We start from the raw sequence: 18,303 nt of genomic DNA, 5'->3' as shown, positions 1-18,303 counted from the left end.
GAGGTAAGAACCCTGTAGTTAATATTTGCCAGTCTCTGTGATCCATACAAACACAGAAAGCCATAAAAAAAGAGAAATAATATACTTTGAACTTTTTTCTGAACAACTTTCTTGATCCTTTTAACACCTTCTATCAGAGCACAACTGGACTTTCTCTATATATGTCTAAACCAGAGTAGAACAGAGATTTGACTGACTTCAGTGAGAAAACTAGAAGAGCTTGACTAAAGAAATATCAACCAATATTTTCTGGATAAATATTTAAGTGAATATGCCCTAGGTAAATATTTGCGTCGGAAACATTACAGTTTCTGTAGCTCTACTGAGTTTCTTAGCTAGTGATAGTGATATTGATTGTAGCTTCTCCTTTGACACATTGACCATGATCTTAAAACATTTTCAAATAAATTATGCATGTTTCAGTGGACCTTTCTGTTTAATCCCATTCTACTTGCAAAACAGATATATCAAGTCTGAGCTAACCGCAACTTTAAATATTTGTTAGAGCATAATATTTGCATTTCATTAACCCTAATTTGTAATCTTGGCATGAACCACGGAAAGATCTGCTATCCTACTATTTCCAGAGGTCATGTATCTTTTCTCCAATGACCTGGCCTTATAAACTACTGATTTGCTTCCACCTCCACTCAGGTGCAAATGTATGAGTACTGGTTCCTTAAAGGATCATATCTGTTTGCGTTATAATTGAGTAAATTAAGGTCCATTGTCCACAGCTGAATTTGCTGTACGCTCATGGATGTATACAATTAAAGGGAGTGCACTACGCAGCCCTGATTTCTACTGTGAAGGATTGTATCACTCAAATAATCTCGTTCTCTTCATATGACTAGATATAAGTGTTCCTGTATAAGCATAAAATAGCAAACTATAAACCAGCATATAGAACCAATAAAGTGAAATTCCCCTGCCCTTGTTCATTTTGAGCAGCATCTGACATTGCAAGTAGTCCTGTTAATTTTAATGAGATTACTCATACAGCGGAACACAACTAATGACATAGAAAGAGTGGCAGATTGTTTCATAATGATAATAGTCATAGACAAAAAGTCACAGAGGAGTATTTACTTCTGATAGATGTAATCTAACTGAAACACTTAAAACGTTAATAACTTTTACAAAAAAGTTATTTTCTCAACTAGATTTGAAGAGTCAAGCTATTTGATACTAGGTAAAAGGCAAAATTCAATTCCTGCCACACAAATTTATTGTCTGTTAAATGCAATTCAGAGGTTCTCCTCATATCCACAGAAGTATTTCAAAAAGAGATTTTTTCAAAAAGAAATGCCTAAATGAATTTTAACTAAAGAGTTGAGTGATGAGAAAAGTCTGTAAAAGAAATCATCCTAAAATAATACAAAAGCTTGCTTGATATTTGTGAAAGAACAGAATATACAGTTTAGTTTCTGGAAAGGATAAGTCAAGGAGACTGAGCTTTTCAAGGCTGTTTTAAAGCAATTAAACTTGCATTAGAGGCTAAATTCTCTAAAGTCTCAGTCACCATGCCTAAGACTTTGTCATAGGGTATGAGCAGATGAATCTAAAAGCCCATACAACACTTCCACATCTACGTAGAATATTTTGAATCGAAGAGATGGATAATTTAAGATAGCTGATAAAAAAATAAATTAAATTATTTAACACCATTACCTCAATGAAAAGTCCTATTATTCACATTGGAAAAATAAATCATGGGTATACAAAGCAATAATAAATCAATGGATGTACAGGAAGTCACAACTTCTTATAATTTATTTTTTAGAAACTTAAATAATGCCTCCATTTTTACAGGCCACTGCTGGAACATTACTGTATTATAACATTTCCATTATTCTGAAAGAAAGGCATTAGGAAAAAATTATTTAATTGTGCACTTGACAGCATGTTGTCAAGTTGGCTTCATTATCTAGTATCTCCAGTCAATTCCTCGCCTTCCCGTCCTCCTTCAGAGGAGGGGAGGAAGGGACCCCCAGAGGCCTCTAGTCCAATCTCCTGCACAAAGCAGGTCCAGCTGCAGCGGGTTGCTCAGGACCCTGTCCAGTCACAACTTTAATATTCATTGTTTTGCATGTTCATTTGATGCAGCAAAGCATGAAAGAAAACACTTTGAAATAGGAACATGCAATTATAAAACCAGAGAACTGGCAGCAAAGCTGAGTGGCATATCCTATACCCATATTTTGCACTTGTTAAAATAAATAAGTAATTGCCCAGGCTTCCAACTGCCCTTATTCTTTTTGGCTGACCCATGTGACAAAGTTCTGCTTTCATGGGGAGATTCCCCAGCATGAGAATGAAACACCCATTTTTCTTTTCCAGCCAAATGAATCTCATGCAAGAATACTCTTTTCACGTTTCACAAAAATGCAGAAAAATAGATGAAGTATTTGAATGTAATTATATTTCTCTAGAAAAACAGCTTGAAAAATGTAGCTGCCTTTCGTAACAGAGGTCGTGGGTCCAGCTTCTGGTAAGAGTTGTGGTATGACCGTCATTAACAGTCTCAGCTAGGAGCTCTCTGTTTTAAAATGCCTGTTGGAGAAAGGTCAGGACCGTCACTCTTTTCCTGAAGCTGGTTCTTAAGGCAGAGTTTATTTAAACGGACATAATCATTTCAAATGTCCTGGCTGAGACCCTGGTTCTGTGGAAGCTAACGGCAAAACCTCCCCTCACGTCACCAGGGCCGAGCTTCCACCATGCGTGTTTGCAAGACATTGCTTTGCAGCGCACCAAAAAAATTCCAGACTTTTCCCGTACCGTAATTTATTACCATATACCTTCAACCACACCGTACCAACCGGATTTTTAATGTTTTTATTCGGCGCCCTGGGAGAGGCAGGTTTATAGGGTCGCTTGTCCCGCAGGCCCGATGGCGGGCAGGCGCCGCCGCCACGTCCGCGCTTCGGGACGGCTGGCGCTCGCGCAGCACGAGCTGGCAGAGCGGCTACCGAGCACAGCGCGGGGCCACAGGCGGCCACAGGCTGCCACCGGCCGCGTTTTGGGGGAATTTAGCGTCGACTCGGCGTGAAGCGCCGCGGGAGACCGCCGTCCACACCAACAGCGGCCCCGCCCACGCCCCCCCCCCCCGGGGCGCGACACGCGCGGGCGGCGCGGCTTGGCCCCGCCGGGCTCCCGTCGGCCGCTGCCTGGGGTGGGGCGCAGCAGCAGTCATGGCGGCGCCCATCGTCCCGGAGACTGAGAGGTACGGAGAGCCCGCGGCGGCGGGGCGGGCCGGGGCGGTCCGGGGCGCGGGGGCCGGGGCCGGGGCCGGGGCCTCCGGCGAGCCTGACCTCCGCCTCTGCTTCCGCGCAGCATCCGCAAGGCTGTGACGCTGTTGAACGCCGTGGCGCCGGGCCGCTTCCCGCGCCTGCTCTCCCGCCTCCTCCAGAAGCTGCACCTGAAGGTCGGGGGGCCCGGGGGCCGGGGGGCGGCGGCGGTGCTCCCCGGGAGGGGGCCCGGGCGGGGGGCCGGGGGGCGGCGGCGGTGCTCCCCGCGAGGGGGCCCGGGGGGCGGCGGGCGGCCCTGCGTGCTGCAAGGATCGGGGGGGTTCGGGTGCCCCTGCGGCAGCGAGCTGCAGCCAGGTGCCGTGCGCTACCGTGGCTGCCGCGTCCTGCGCGAAGCGGCAGGAGTCAGCCGGTAAACAACCACTGCAGGTCGCGTTAGCGGCCGTCCCTGGGGATAAACAGCCTGTGGACGCTCCTGTCCTGCTGCGTTACGTGCACCGCGTCGCGCATGCCGGCTGTGCCTGCTCTGTGCTGTCTGTCTGCTCTCCTCGGGTGCCCCCGCTGCCCCCCGACCCCTCTCGCCTTAGGGGCACGCTGAGACACAGCTGAGCCACCCCAAACTCCCTTCCTCATCTCTCCACGTGCAAGGAAGTTTTCTGCTTAGGAAAGATATGGCACCGTATTTGCTATAGGATAATTCATTTCCAATAATTTTTTTAAATAGCATTTTTGATTTGAATTTCATCCACCTTTAATGTTTTTTTTTTTTTTATATAATCTGTTTCCATGTCTCTTCTGCGTGCCTGTCTGTGGACTGGCAAGAGACAAATGCTAGTGCTTCCTGAACCACTGTGTTAGGAGAAACAAGGTCCTTAGTTTTTTGCACAAACTCCACCCTTGTTCTTGCAGGGTAAAGACTAAAAGCTTTTTTTTCATTTTTTTTTTCATTTCTGTATCTCCTTAGGCCAAAGTCATCTGTAGAACAGAGGTTAAAAACAAAGCCCAAAACTCTGTAATGAATATTGTTGTCATCTTTACAGATGTTTTAGTTCAGGGGTTTTATTTTGCATGACAGAAATAAAATCAGTAGTCAGTTTCATGATGTAGTGCCAAAAGTCAAACAGATTAAATCTGTTTGAAACTAAAAATTGCAGATGGAACTGTAAAAGAAATGTTAAAACAAGTGATTTGATTGAAAATTTCTTTCAGCTTTATGAAATACTTTATATCTGTCAGTGTTATATTTCGTGTATTCCCTTGTTTTGTGTTTAGAAGAAATGCGTATATATAGAGAAAGTTTTTTTTATATGTATATATATATATATATACACACACACCACAGACGCACACAGTAAAAGTTAAAATATTGTATATTAGGAGTAGCAAGGATAGAAAATACAAACTTGCAGAGTCATAATTATGACCTCTGATATGTGGGTTTTTTTTATTTGACTGATATACTGGTTTTTTTCCCTACAAAAATTACTAGCTAGGATGCTGTAGTTATTGTAGAGGGTTTTGCAATTGTTTTGAATGGATAGTAGCTCATTAGTAACTGGAAAGTGTCACCAACTTACTAACCAGCTATTGAGTAGTTTAAAAAGTAGCTAATCACTATTGATATGAGCTGGATTTGAGTGAATAAGCTAAATTGAAAAGACTAATCTCATGGGTTATTCAGTTGTCCTTTCCAAAGTATCTGGCACTGGGGCATGTGGAATTGCTGGAAACTTTAAACAAGGCTTGGCTTAACAAAGCAGATACCTGGAGCTCTGCGTTTCCTTCTACCAGCTAATGATTCAAGTAATATTTTCATTTTGATATTCTTATTACAAACATTGTGACCATTGAAGCTTTTGTATAATTGCATTGTTTTGTTTATTCTGGCAGCTCAGTTGCTTTTTTGTGTTGCTTTGCAGTTTTGGATTACAAGTGATCTAAATATGGGGCTTTGATGTCTGTAACATAGATTTTTATTAATAATTACATATTAAAAGATTACGGTATCTGTTTTTAAGATACTACTTATTGTAATACGATAAATATGGTTCTTATATTTAAATGTACAGTACATTACTTTCTCAGTAATCTTTAATAATACAATGCACTATAGATTGTATTCAAATCTGACTTTCAAAATAACTTACATGAGAACTTTATTTCTTTTATAACAACATGGATAGTTTTCAAAACAGAAAAATGTCAGTATCCAGAGTGGCAGAAGCATATGTAACTACAATTTTGCCTTCTGTTTTCTCCGAGTTCTGGTTCGAGTAGTGCACTTCTTAGTCTTCATATTTTTATTTATAAAAGGATGTTGCAGATGATCTGATGTAGTCAAAACATAAATGTTTGCTTAGTAGCTTTCAGGTATATTTATTCAAATGCAGGGAGAAAGCATATTCTTGTGATGCATTTAAAAAAAAATCTTAGTAAGAGCCCACAATATCATGAGAAGTTCATTCTGATTTCCAGGGAAATGAATCACATTGTATTTTTCTGTTGGAAAACGGTTTTCCTTTGTTGTTTCCATTTAGAAACAAGTGGACAGCCACTATGTTTATAAAAATGGGGAGAAAGCTTTTTGTTTTGGCAAGTATGTTTTTGGTGGCTAAATAGACTGTCAGGAGTAACCATTTTTGTACTTCAGGCTGAAAGCAGCTTCAGTAAAGAGGAGGAAGAAAAACTTCAAGTAGCTTTTTCATTGGAAAAGCAGGATCTTCATCTAGTTCTTGAAACAATATCATTCATTTTGGAACAGGTACCATTTTTTTATCATTATAAATTGGTAGATATATATTTTTATCAGATTGTAGATTTCAAAAATATAGAAGTTAAGTTAAAAAGATATTCCTAAAAACATGCATCTCTAGTATACTCTATGTTTTGAGGGCTTGATTTTTTTACTGCTTCTGTTTGCATGCCTTACTGATTTGCATTGGACTAACTGTATTTGTGGAGTGACATTCCAACTAATGTAAATACAGATGGTGGGAACCAGCTTTGCATAACTATGAGAGAAATATTGAAAATTCTGAGATACTGTCTTTCCTTTTATTAATTCTAAGCAATCTCTCAATTTTTTTTAACTCTTAGAAGAAAAATATTTGCATTATTATTGAGCCACATAATGCGGCTGTAGTATTTGAATGAGGAGGTGACTGCATGGTGTAGAGCTAAATATCTTGTAATGGAAGAGGTTTTCTGTTTCTGCTGTGGTTAGCTAGTAGTCCACCACTCAGATGGGAAGCCAAAGTATTACACAGTAAATATGGCAACTGAAGAAGTCTGGGCTCTTTCTTAAATGGTCACAACTGGAATGTTATCCATCCTTTTCCATGCAAGTATAGTAGGTGTATTCTGTGCACTTTTAAAGGTCTTGTCAGGGCATGCATACTGACTCAGATAGGTCTGTTAGGGGATTTCAGTTTTATCCTTTCTTGCCATTTTTTGAGCATATGTTTTTTTTCTTCTTTATCTGATGTAGAAAACAAATATTTAGTCAAAAGTGTTTGTGATTCATTCACTTTGTTAACATATTCCACAGCATTAAAAAGAAAACAAACTCAACAGTCCTCCCCCTACCTCCTACCCAACAAAAAACAGGTTACATCCAGACTGGAATTCTGAATTTTCATCTCAGCTCAACCAAACAACTAATTTACCTGTCTTCTTCACTGCTCTTATTTTCATTGCACTGCTTCATTTATACAATTATTGGAGATGAATAGAAAAAGCAGTTGAGTCTCCTCTAGGACTTGCATTTATTTTGCATAAGAAAATGAAAGATAAATAGTGTCAGTCCAAAGAAGATTCCTGGTTGGAATACATCATGTGTAAGGACTCTTATTTTCTGCCTGACAGGCATCTCTTGAGAGTACCTGCTTGTTCTGTAAGAGCGTAATCTTTTTTAACAGCCTTTTGATCTGTGGTCATATCGCAGACAACCTAAGATGACTGCATGGTCTTTGTTCCCTGCTGTGTGGGTTTTTTTTTTTTTTTTTTTTGTTTTGTTTTTATCTTGCTGAACATGGTGGTGCCCTGCCCTGAAAGGAGAGGCCAACATGTGACACAGAGTGTTTATCACCAAAATCAGTACTTATATGGAGGAAATAGCTAACTTGCCTTTCTCGGCAAACTGAGCCTGCCTTTGCGGAATATTACCTTATAGTTAAAGCTTTCTTGAACAGCATGAATTTGGAAACGTTGTCCTTTCTTCATGGTCTCAGTAGACTGCAAAGCCCCCTTGTCTGTAGTGACAGCTGCTTTGGCATTACCTACAGTGAAGGCATGTACTTGTACTATTACTCAGATTCACCTGTGTTTTTTCTGCAATTTGTCCATCTTGAGAAGAGTCATTTGTAATATTACACTTAGACAGAACTGGGACAGCTGTACCCTTCTCTCTTCTCAAAGGGTCAAGGTGAACAGGATGCTTGCAGTCTCACAGTAGTATCACTAGTAAAAATCTTGTGTGAATGTGGAGGCCATCAGTGGTGGAATATATCTGGCACAACTTGTAGAGCAGTACTTCTACAATAGCAGTTATTTTTCCTTTTAACAGGCGGTCTATCATAATTTGAAGCCTGCTGCACTACAACAGCAGCTGCAAAGCATTCAGCTGGATCAAGACAAAGCGGAAGCATTTGCCAGTGCATGGGCGGCTGCAGGTCAAGATACGATTGAAAAGTTCAGGCAGAGGGTTTTGACCCCTCAGAAGGTAAACATTTTTCTAAAGGAGGGTAAAGCTGTATAGCAGTGTTTTAAAGCAAGGAATTTAAATTAAGACGCAAACTTCATGACAAGCCAACATAACAAAAAGGTGAAAAAGGATACCTAATAGATAATGGATAGATGCAATCAGAGGTGATTAAGTTCCATTGTCTTGAAGAGATGCTATATGCTAGCCAAGCTGCTGTAACTATTGTAACTTGACTACGTGTGTACTATCGGCAATGCGAAGTAATGAAACCTAAATATCCTTTGTAGATGTTTGGGAACGTGCTTTACAGTAGGGCAAGGATAAAATGTGCACATGGACAGTTGCAGTGTTCTGGCTTATGGGTGGCAATTTGTTAATTCTCTATAATTAAAGTGTGTATCTGAACTCCCCTGTCTTAAAATTTTGTAATCTGGTTGGATAGTGCATTTTGTAAGATACCTTTGGAGAACTTTTCTACTGTTGCATAATCTCATTTCATATGTGCCTGTTACCAGTTAAAATTCTCTTTTGATATATGCTGTGGAAGTCTGGCCTGTTGTATCTTTAGCCATGAATGTATACATCTATAAGCAGGTGTAACACATCCTTCTGTTGATTCCTAGTAAGCCTTCACCCACACAGGAGGTGTACACAGAACATACCAATTTCAGAGTAAAATGGTTCAACAAAGTTGTGGAAGACTGACTTCGTTATTCTTGCTTTATTTTTATCATTGCTATGTATCTTATCAGGATAAGAATTAGTTTGTTATTTCCATGGTTTGGTTAGTAAAATTTACTTAGAAAATGAATTGGATATATAAGGAACACGTAATACACTGGCAAAAACAGAACAACATAATTTATAGCAACAGCTTTTAGACTTTTAGGTGTAAAATGCACATTGGGAGAAGACAAGATACCTCTTGTCTGAGGTAGGGGCTAAAGATATTTAAACTCAGTACTGTGTAAAAAAAACTGTGTAGTTTTAGGCATAAAGTTTATAGAACTACAGTGTGCGCAATTATACTAACTCACGAACCCCACTAAGTAGGTAACTGATAGTGTAGGTACACAAAAATCAGTTGTTTGTGATACTGTGGCCTTCTGCCTTTTTGAAATGATATTTACCAGTGCCAAGCATAGAAGTCCCAACATTTAAATGCTAAGAGATCTGATGAGACTATAGGTAAGTATGACTTTCCTTTAAAGGAGGCAAGTCATTTGAAAATCAAGTGAAATTACAGAAGGTTATGAAGTTAACTCTTTAGAATACAGCATATGTGTGCAGAAATGGAAAGTAGTTCTGAAGATGTGTTACAAAGTAGCTGTCTGAGAATTTTCTTTATCTGCACTATGCAATGAACCAGTTTGCTTCTGTCTCCTCAGCGTATTGAGAAACTAATGCAAAACTAATACAAACAACTTTGGTCATCATTTGTTTCGAGTTCTCTGTGTGCTGAAACCAGTACCATGTACATCTGTGGTCTTTCTATGAGCTTGCTTGGGGGTGACATTGCTTTATATCTGTCTGTAGTTTTATGAGTCCTGCAAAATACAATGCTTCTCGTGTGTGTTAGGGTTTATGTTTTGAGATTCTCTGTGGCTTCACCACCATCTAATATATAGTGGAATTGCATTTTGCTACATCCTGTATAAAAAAAGCTTTAAATTGTCTTTTGTAGTTAAGCTTGCAAGAAAACTCCTGCAAAGTACCATGGTGAAATTCATTTGTTTTTTTAGTATGAAAGCAGGTTTACTTATAGATGTGTGCCTCTACATACACTGAAGTGTCATTGTCACTGATATTTTTTTCCAGCCTGGATGGCAAGTTGGGTTGAGTGCGAATGTAGCTGTTAAGGAGTAATTTGAATTTGAACCACCTTAATTCACTTTCTCAGTTTGTTTCAAGAATCTGTAAAGACTTAATCCCATAGACTTTGGTTTAGTGAAAATCTTTGTGAAGTTCAAGAGAGTTTTTCCTTGGCCAAGGAATTAAATCCACAGAACTAATTCAGCTAATGGGGCACCTGAGCAGAGAACGTTTAAAAAATGAAATGGGGTAGTGCAAGGAGAACTTGCAGTCTCCTTGTGTAGTTGATGTCTTATGAATGCAGTAAATGACTGCATGATCCTTCCATTATTTGCTTGTTTAATCTATAAGCAATTGCATAATACTGCGTATTTTCTGAGTTTTCTTTGTGTACCTTGAGGAATGGAGGAAAAAATATTCTCTTATTCATAATGTATTGTTCTAGCAGCAAGCATGCTATAAACTCATCAGCATCTCTGGGTTTAAAGTAAAAAAGTTGGAATCCTGAAGGATACTTAGAGGTGAATATTTGTCTATTTAGTATTAGATTTTAGATTTTCTTTTTTTAAGATTGGTTCTGAGACTGAATTAATTTTTGTTTAAAAGAAGAGATGTGTATCTAGTTATTAATACTTTCTGAAACATATGTATGTGTGTAACATTTGTTAAAACAATTGATCCTGTGACTGTGCCCTGTGTATAGGTAATTTACACATTTACTTGTTTTTATGGCCATATATAAAAAATGTGGCATGTGAGGAAGCCTTCATGATGCATGAAGTTCCTGACTTGTGCCATTAACTTCTCCCACAGGAGCAATATTATGTACAAATTTCTGCTGTGCTGTATTTCTGTTAATTGCCAAGAAAATATGACAATTCTGTTGCATAATTGCCAAAAACATAATCTTGAAAGGTATTTTTTTCTTAAAGATGGTTTATTCATGCTCTGTATATGTCTGAAGTTGGATTCACAATGATGCTTTTTTTTTGTCAAGAGTATGTCTTGCAGTTTTGTTGGAGATTCAAACTTTAGGAATATAGGTGTTGCTGCACTAGATCAGAAAATCTCTTCATTGTGTATCCTGCCTTTAGCATTGGCCTGCGCTACATGTTTTGGATGAAAGTGTATGGATGTGATCATCTAGTTACGTAGTAGCTTGTTTGAGGGCAATTTCTGCTTCACCTCATTGCTTAGAAGCCTTCTTATACTCTAAAAGCTGACTGTTTATCACTTGTGAAATATTCTACTTAATGAACATGGAGGTTTTGGTCTATATACATGCCTGATTTGTTTTTCACCACCTGAGTGAAATTTCATGAAGAGATATGGATTCATATATATATGTATTTTCACTCTGTATACCCACTTATCTTTTGATTTTTAAAGGATGTCCCTTTTTTTATTATGAGAAAAGATGAAGAAGAACTTGTGGTTTGCAATATCACTCCAGTCTGTTAAACTATATTTTTTTTTGTGTTCATTCTTGTTTTTTTTCTAAGCTACACAGTATGTGATTCCTCACTCTCATCCTGTGGAAGTCTCTCCTGCTTGTAATCATTTATATTATCTGTCTCTGACTTCTGTATCTGCTATACTTTATAAGAAACTAATGTGAATAGAATATGATATGTGCTTGCCTGGAATATTAATGTTTTATGCAGGGGCTTTGTAATATATATTTTTTCTTGTATGCTCTTTAAAATATACACATATACACACAACATATATGGCCTTTTGCTTGTTACTGCACACTAGTAGGGTCTTTTACTGACCTGTCCATGTGGTGTGCAGGATGGCACATTAATTTAGAATTCAGAGTATATATGAATATTTCATGCTTTTCCTCACCATGCTTTAGTGTACCTTTATCAACTCTGAGTTTTCTTTGCAATGGCTTTAGTGGGTGCATGCATGGGGTTGTTCATCTGGATCTGACTGATCCAGGGTCAGAATCAGGGTCATGGTGGTTGGTATTACTGAGGTCCTGATAGTTCTGCTCCAGCATGAGAAGGTGTTCAGAAGAAACTGTGTAGAAGGCATAATACATAATGTAACCAAGAAAGATCATATTGGCATTTTATTGTCTTTCCAAACTACTTTTCTAAAATCCAAGTGGCAAAATAATTTCTGGTCTCTCCTGGCATCCAGTACTTGTGAGTGCAATATTGTGGCAGTATTAAGAGAAGCTGCTATTAAATAAATCTGTTTTCTGTAGCATAGATATGAAAAGATCAGGCACTGATTTGTCTTTCATTTGTGTTTTAGGACAACATAAAATGTTTCACCATTTTCCTCTTTATTTAGAGGTATTAATGTCAGAGTCCAATACTTTGTGACCAGGTTCTTTTAGATATTCCACACATGGAGGGTGTAATGTTTAATATCAAAATTTAGTTATTTGAAGATATTACAAGGAATTTTTGATTTAGCAGAGTGATACAGCAATATACCAAAATCACAATACAAGTATACGTTACACTTGGGAAAATATAGCAATTGCAATATACAGTTCAATCATAATGGAAAAAGTGATCCCCATTACCAGTCTCTATAATATGCTCACTGTCATGATGCTGGGCGTCCCCAGTCACCGAGGAGGAACACATGGGTGGAAACCAGCTCAAGCCCATGGCTCTCTTCAAAATTCTTTTGTTAGTTGTTCAGTTTTTATACTCTGTATTGGGCTGAGCCACGTGTACACTCCCCCCTCACGCTGGTCTGGCTAACTCAGGGAGACATTCGCACTCTTTTGATGAACTCAGAAGAAGCATTTATGTAGTTGTTTATCTAAAACAAAGGCCACCTTCCTGTCCCCTTTTGTGTTGACATAAAGTCAGCTTTCTTTGCAACAGCTGTGATCAGTCTCACCCTACATTATTCCTTGAGCTTCATGGGCACCTCACCCTTGCCCATCTCTTCTGAGCCTTCCTCTATTGCAGAGGCTTATTGCTCAGTCACAACGCTTTGCACTTCAGATGTGGGAAATTGAAGGAAGAACTGATAAATTATTAACCCACGGTCAGAATTAGTGGGTAGCTGATTGTCCAGGATCATTAATTGATAATATTACTCATTAGTTTGGTTCACCACTGTTTAGGGAGAATGGGCCATTGTATCCAGTGGCCTACAGCAATGCTTAGATTTGGACTTCAGACCACTATTAGGGGAAGTAGTTTCTTACAGGTGTTTCATTCGTGTCTACATGTTTATTGTGTTTCTCTTGGACCACATTCCCTTCTTGCTCGCAAACTGCAGTTTGGATAAAAGCTGGTGTTATAAATTCTGGGTATATAAGTTGTATGCAATAGATGTAGGTGGTAATGTGCTGGCCAATAGCTTCATTGGGATGAAAAACCAAATTGAGTGTTAGTGCTACAGAACAGGTATTTCCCAGAGTACTGACTGGGTGAAGAATAACAGTTTCTCTGTGACATATTGAATGCTAATTTTGCTGTTGGAAGAAAGGTGTTTTTTTTCTTTTCTGAACTTAAACCTTTAGATTTTGTTGGTGCTGTGCTACTTGGTTGGCCATGAGGTTATTGTCTCAGGAGAGATGAATAAAAACTGTGGAGTGAAATTAAGACTGCGTTTAATAGCATTTATTTTCTTACTCATCATTTTTCTTCCTTGAGGTATACTCAGTCTTCAGCTGTCCAAGTTTTTTAATTATGTATTGTCTCCTGTTGCATTAATTGGTTCTTTGAGTCTTTATGTGTATCCCTTTATTATATCATTTCTGCAATATAATACAATCAGTTAGTCAGTTAGAATGATGATATTTCTTTTTGTTTTCTCTCTGCAAAGGAAAGCCAGCCACTGCCACTGTGAATTCTCATGGTTGTTCTTTTCATTGATTCTGTTTTTATTTTTATTTTTTAATCACCTGTATTATGTTCTCTGAAAGTTTTTCAGTAACTGATGTAAATCTGTCTTTTAAAAGGACAGTCAAGCCAAATTCCTCATAGACTTCTTGGATTGGAAAACTATTCATGGTATCTTTAAAATCTATTTAATTAAAGATCCACTTCTGTGTTACCAGGCAAGAGAAGTCTTTTTATAGCATTTGTGCGGTGTTACTTAATATAATGATGTGTGGGAATGCAACTAATGAAATTACCTACCTAAAACTCTTGACAGAGCTGTCAATTCTGTATCTTGTCTGGCTGTTTGAACCCATATGGGAAAAATTCTAAAGGTAGTTATCTCAGAAATTGGTCTTTTGCTGAGGGGTATATATGTAATGTGAATATACTAAATTCCCTGTGCTGAACTGTGGCAGATCTATAGAAATACTTCTCTGAAGCATTCTAAAATTGTTATCATGAGAAAAGAACTGAATTGGGGCTCTCTATATAAATATTTACTTCTTTGGAAAACTTCTGGTATCAGGAGAAATGTGTGAGTGATATTTCTCCTTATTCTGCAAAGAGAAAGCAAACATCTTTCAGTTTCTTGTTTGTCTTTGTTCAATTTGTCATTCTTACAGGGGCAACAAAGACAACGTCTTCTCCACGGGCATTGTCACAATGAACTGTGAACCAGCTTGCATTATCTGATGCCCTCACAGACAGTGGCAAAGAGAATATGAATGATTAAAGATGTAATAAAGATGCAGTTTTATACCTACTGAGATTTGTTCTAATAGCTAGTTACAGCCTGACCAAATCTGTTTAATCTTCCACTCACCCAACTTTACATTACATTTACAGGTGTTTTCATTATTTATTCATATTCATATTCAATTTTTAGGTACTACTTCAGTATCCCATAAGTATTCTTATTTTGATTTACTGATTTTTTTTTTCTTAAGAGTTTTTTTCCTATCCTTCTTACCCCTTCCATTCCCTGCCAAGAAAGTGTAAATGATAAAGGTTAAAAGAAGTTATGCTTCAAACACATTTAAAAATATCTGAAACCTTTGTTTTGTTCCTACAGGCAAACCAGCAGAATTTAAGGTTCGAAAGGAGTCCAATGCTTCTCTTGTCTAACTTCCTGTATAATACAGACCATAATTTTTCTTTAAAAAACAACTTTTGAAATGGGAGCCCAGCTGTCATTTCAAGGCTTGAAGCAACTGATAATTTCTAGGGTGTTTTTTGTGGTTAAGAAATGTTTTTGCCTTATTTCTCATTAAAGTTTGTCTAACTTCATCTTCCAACCACTGGATCTGGCTATGCATTTTTTTACTTGATAAAAGAGCCAAAGAATTGTTAGAAATCTTTTCAATGTAAGTGCTCATAGACTGGTGCATATTTGCACTCCATTTTACCTGCCAGTCTGTGTCCGCAAATTTCTCAGATAGAGCTTGAGTAAAACAGTACTTTAACTTTTACACTAAGTGAATCTCTAAATATATTAGGGTACTGGAAACTGGATTGTTGATTCCGATGTTTGTTATATATTCCTGTTCTCTTTGCTATCAAGCTAGCTGCTTTTCTTTTAAAATACTTGTAAAGATGAAAAATTCCAGCAACTAAAAATAGGGAAACATCTTTTGAAGTTTAGCACTAGATTTCTGTAGCAAATCCATGTCATACTTCTTTTGTTTCTTCCCTTTTGAAGTGCACTGTTACTTTTTGGTGTGTTGCTATTTCTTTTTTAAATTCAAAGATTTTTAAAAAATGAATTTTCTTGATATGGGGATTGAGTTCAACAGTCTGAAAACTGTCACTTTACCTGGCATACATGCTAGATGAGCCTTGCTAAAGAGTGATCTGACTTTATAACTGCAGACAAAAATAGTAAAGCAAACAAAATTAATACCAGTAATACCATCCACTAGGAGAATGCCATTCCTGGATGAAAAATCCAGTTAATTTTCTGTATTCACCCAATAAGATGACTTTAGATACGTAATTTGTGCAGTTTTTCCTTTTAGAATTGAGCCTCGGTCTGTATTTCTATTTTTTAAAATTGTAAAGTCTTACCAGTCAAATCCTCTCTGAGCAAAAATTGAGGTACTGGCTTCTTGGCTTGCTCTGCTTGCTTCCTCTAGAGTTAATTATAAGCTGAAGCTCCCAGTTTACAAAGTTAAAACACTTGCTGCTGTTCATTTGGTTTGTTTTCTACCTCTTAATGTCGCTGATGTCGTCAGGGAAAGTTGTGTTGAGGGATCTAGGATGTGCAGAGCAAACCTGAGGTGTGCCCTGTGGCTCTTTCCAGCTCCTCTGTCCCGCTCAGTAACGCCTGAATGGGCACAGAGAGAGAGAAACTGAATGTTGAATACGAGTGGGATTTACAGAGGACCGAAGTTTGCTGGGCAGTGAGGATGGTAGTACAAGCCAGATGGTTGGGAAGAAGGTGGTGAGTGGACAAGGGAGATGGATCTACTGAGAAGCTGGAGTTTGGATGCAAGGCAAGGAGCTAGGGGGAGAGACAGCAGTGGTTAATGCCATTGAAAACTTGTTTTGAAAGCAGTATTTGAATAGTTTGGAGTCAGATGTTCAATAATAAGGAGAAACAAAATTAGTGAGCACTGTTATACAGCATCCTTGTAGACGTAATGGTGATTTTTCTATATAGGTATTGTGTATGTAGTTTTTGTTTTATATAATGTACAGCTACTCCCCCCCCCCAAAAAAAAAAAAAAAAAGTATATATAGAAGGGCACTTGGGTATATGAGAAGCAGCTTTTTTTTTTTCCCCCCTTTTTCTTTTCTCTTGCAGACTAGTGAGAAAGGTCAGTTTGTCAAGGTACTTCTGCAGTGAAAGATCCACTGGACTGTGGTTGAGTTGAGGTGTGTTTATACAGTAGGAGGACAGATCTAAAAAATATTGTATACCTTAGGGTTTTTTCTTTGCTATTCAAGATGTAGTAGAGGACTACAATCAGAAGCTTTGCAAAGCTGTATGCATATTTGATAGTAATTATCTCTCTGAGTGGGCATACTTGAGTTCTAAGTATTGCTTCTTCTTAGTAGTGCATTATATGGAAGCTGGCCACCTCTGAGCAGATCATCACTTAAGTATCTTGGAAAATAATCAGTAAAATGAGTTTCCAAATGATTTGGGTGTCTCTGGTACATGAAATACTGAAATTACTATAGAGGCGTACCTCGGAGATATTGTAGGTTCGGTTCCAGACCACTGCAATAAAGCAAATATCACAATAAAGCAAGTCACACAAATTTTTTGGTTTCCCAGTGCATATAAAAGTTATGTTTACACTATACTGTAGTGTATTAAGTGTGCAATAGCATTATGTCTAAAAAAACAATGTACATACCTTAATTAAAAAATACTTTATTGCTAAAAGATGCTAACCATCATCTGAGCCTTCAGTGAGTCATAATCTTTTTGCTGATGGAGGGTCTTACCTCGATGTTGATGGCTGCTAACTGACTAGGGTGGTGGTTGCTGAAGGTTGTGGTGGTTGTGGCAATTTCTTAAAATAAGATGGCAATAAAGTTTGCCGCATCAGTTGACTCTTCCTTTCACAAAGGATTTCTCTGTAGCGTGTGATGCTGTTTGATAGTATTTTACCCGCAAAATACTTTTTTCCAAATTGGAGTCAATTCTCTCCAACCCTGCCGCTGCTTTATCAACTAAGTTTGTGTAATATTCTGAATCCTTTGTTTTCATTTCAGCCATGTTCACAACATCTTCACCAGGAGTACATTCCATCTCCAGAAACCACTTTCTGTGCTCATCCCTAAGAAGCAACTCCTCATCCGTTAAAGTTTTATCATGAGATTACAGCAATTCAGTCACATCTTCAGGCTCCACTTCTAATTCTAGTTCTCTTGCTATTTCCACCACATCTGCAGTTACTTCCTCCACTGAAGTCTTGAACCCCTCAAAGTCATCCATGAGAGTTGGAATTGACTTCTTCCAAACTCCTGTTAATGTTGATATTTTGACGACCTCCCATGAATCAGAAATGTTCTTAATGGCATCTAGAATGGTGAATCCTTTCCAGAAAGTTTTCAATTTACTTTGCCCAGATCCATCGGAGGAATCACTGTCTATGGCAGCTGTAGCCTTATGAAATGTGTTTCTTAAATAATAAGACCTGAAAGCTGAAATTACCCCTTGATCCATGGGCTGCAGAATGAACGTTGTGTTAGCAGGCATGAAAACAACATGAATCTCAGTGTACATCTCCATCAGAGCTCTTGGGTGACCAAGTGCATTGTCAGTGATCAGTAATATTTTGAAAGGAATCTTTTCTTCTGAGCAGTAGGTCTCAACAGTGGACTTAAAATATTCAGTAAACCGTGTTGTAAACAGATGTGCTGTCATCCAGGCTTTCTTGTTCCATTTATAGAGCACAGGCAGAGTAGATTTAGCATAATTCTTCAGGGCCCTAGGATTTTCGGAATGGTAAATGAGCATTGGCTTCAACTTGAAGTCAACAGCTTTCCATTAGCCCCTAACAAGAGAGTCAGCCTGTCCTTTGAAGCTTTGAAGCCAGGCATGAGCTTCTCCTCTCTAGCCATGAAAGTCCTAGATGGCATCTTCTTCCAATAGAAGGCTGTTTCGTCTACATTGAAAATCTGTTGTTTAGTGTAGTCACCTTCATCAATTATCTTCGCTAGATCT

At 38.4% G+C, this 18,303-nt stretch overlaps 1 protein-coding gene across 1 annotated transcript in view; it reads left to right on the top strand.

The window, feature by feature from the left end:
• Positions 1-3,128: 3,128 nt before the first annotated feature.
• Positions 3,129-18,303, top strand: part of COMMD10 (COMM domain containing 10) — a 112,578-nt gene continuing 97,403 nt past the window's right edge. Inside the window, exons 1-4 of the mRNA XM_067316166.1 lie at positions 3,129-3,223; positions 3,334-3,424; positions 5,896-6,006; positions 7,810-7,965. Of these exons, the coding sequence (XP_067172267.1) occupies positions 3,192-3,223; positions 3,334-3,424; positions 5,896-6,006; positions 7,810-7,965 (390 nt within the window). The 5' untranslated portion in view covers positions 3,129-3,191. The remainder of the gene's footprint in view (positions 3,224-3,333; positions 3,425-5,895; positions 6,007-7,809; positions 7,966-18,303) is intronic.

Source organism: Apteryx mantelli, chromosome Z (genome assembly GCF_036417845.1).
Source record: "Apteryx mantelli isolate bAptMan1 chromosome Z, bAptMan1.hap1, whole genome shotgun sequence".
Classification (NCBI taxonomy): Eukaryota; Metazoa; Chordata; class Aves; order Apterygiformes; family Apterygidae; genus Apteryx; species Apteryx mantelli.
This window is presented reverse-complemented; position numbering and strand designations above follow the sequence as displayed.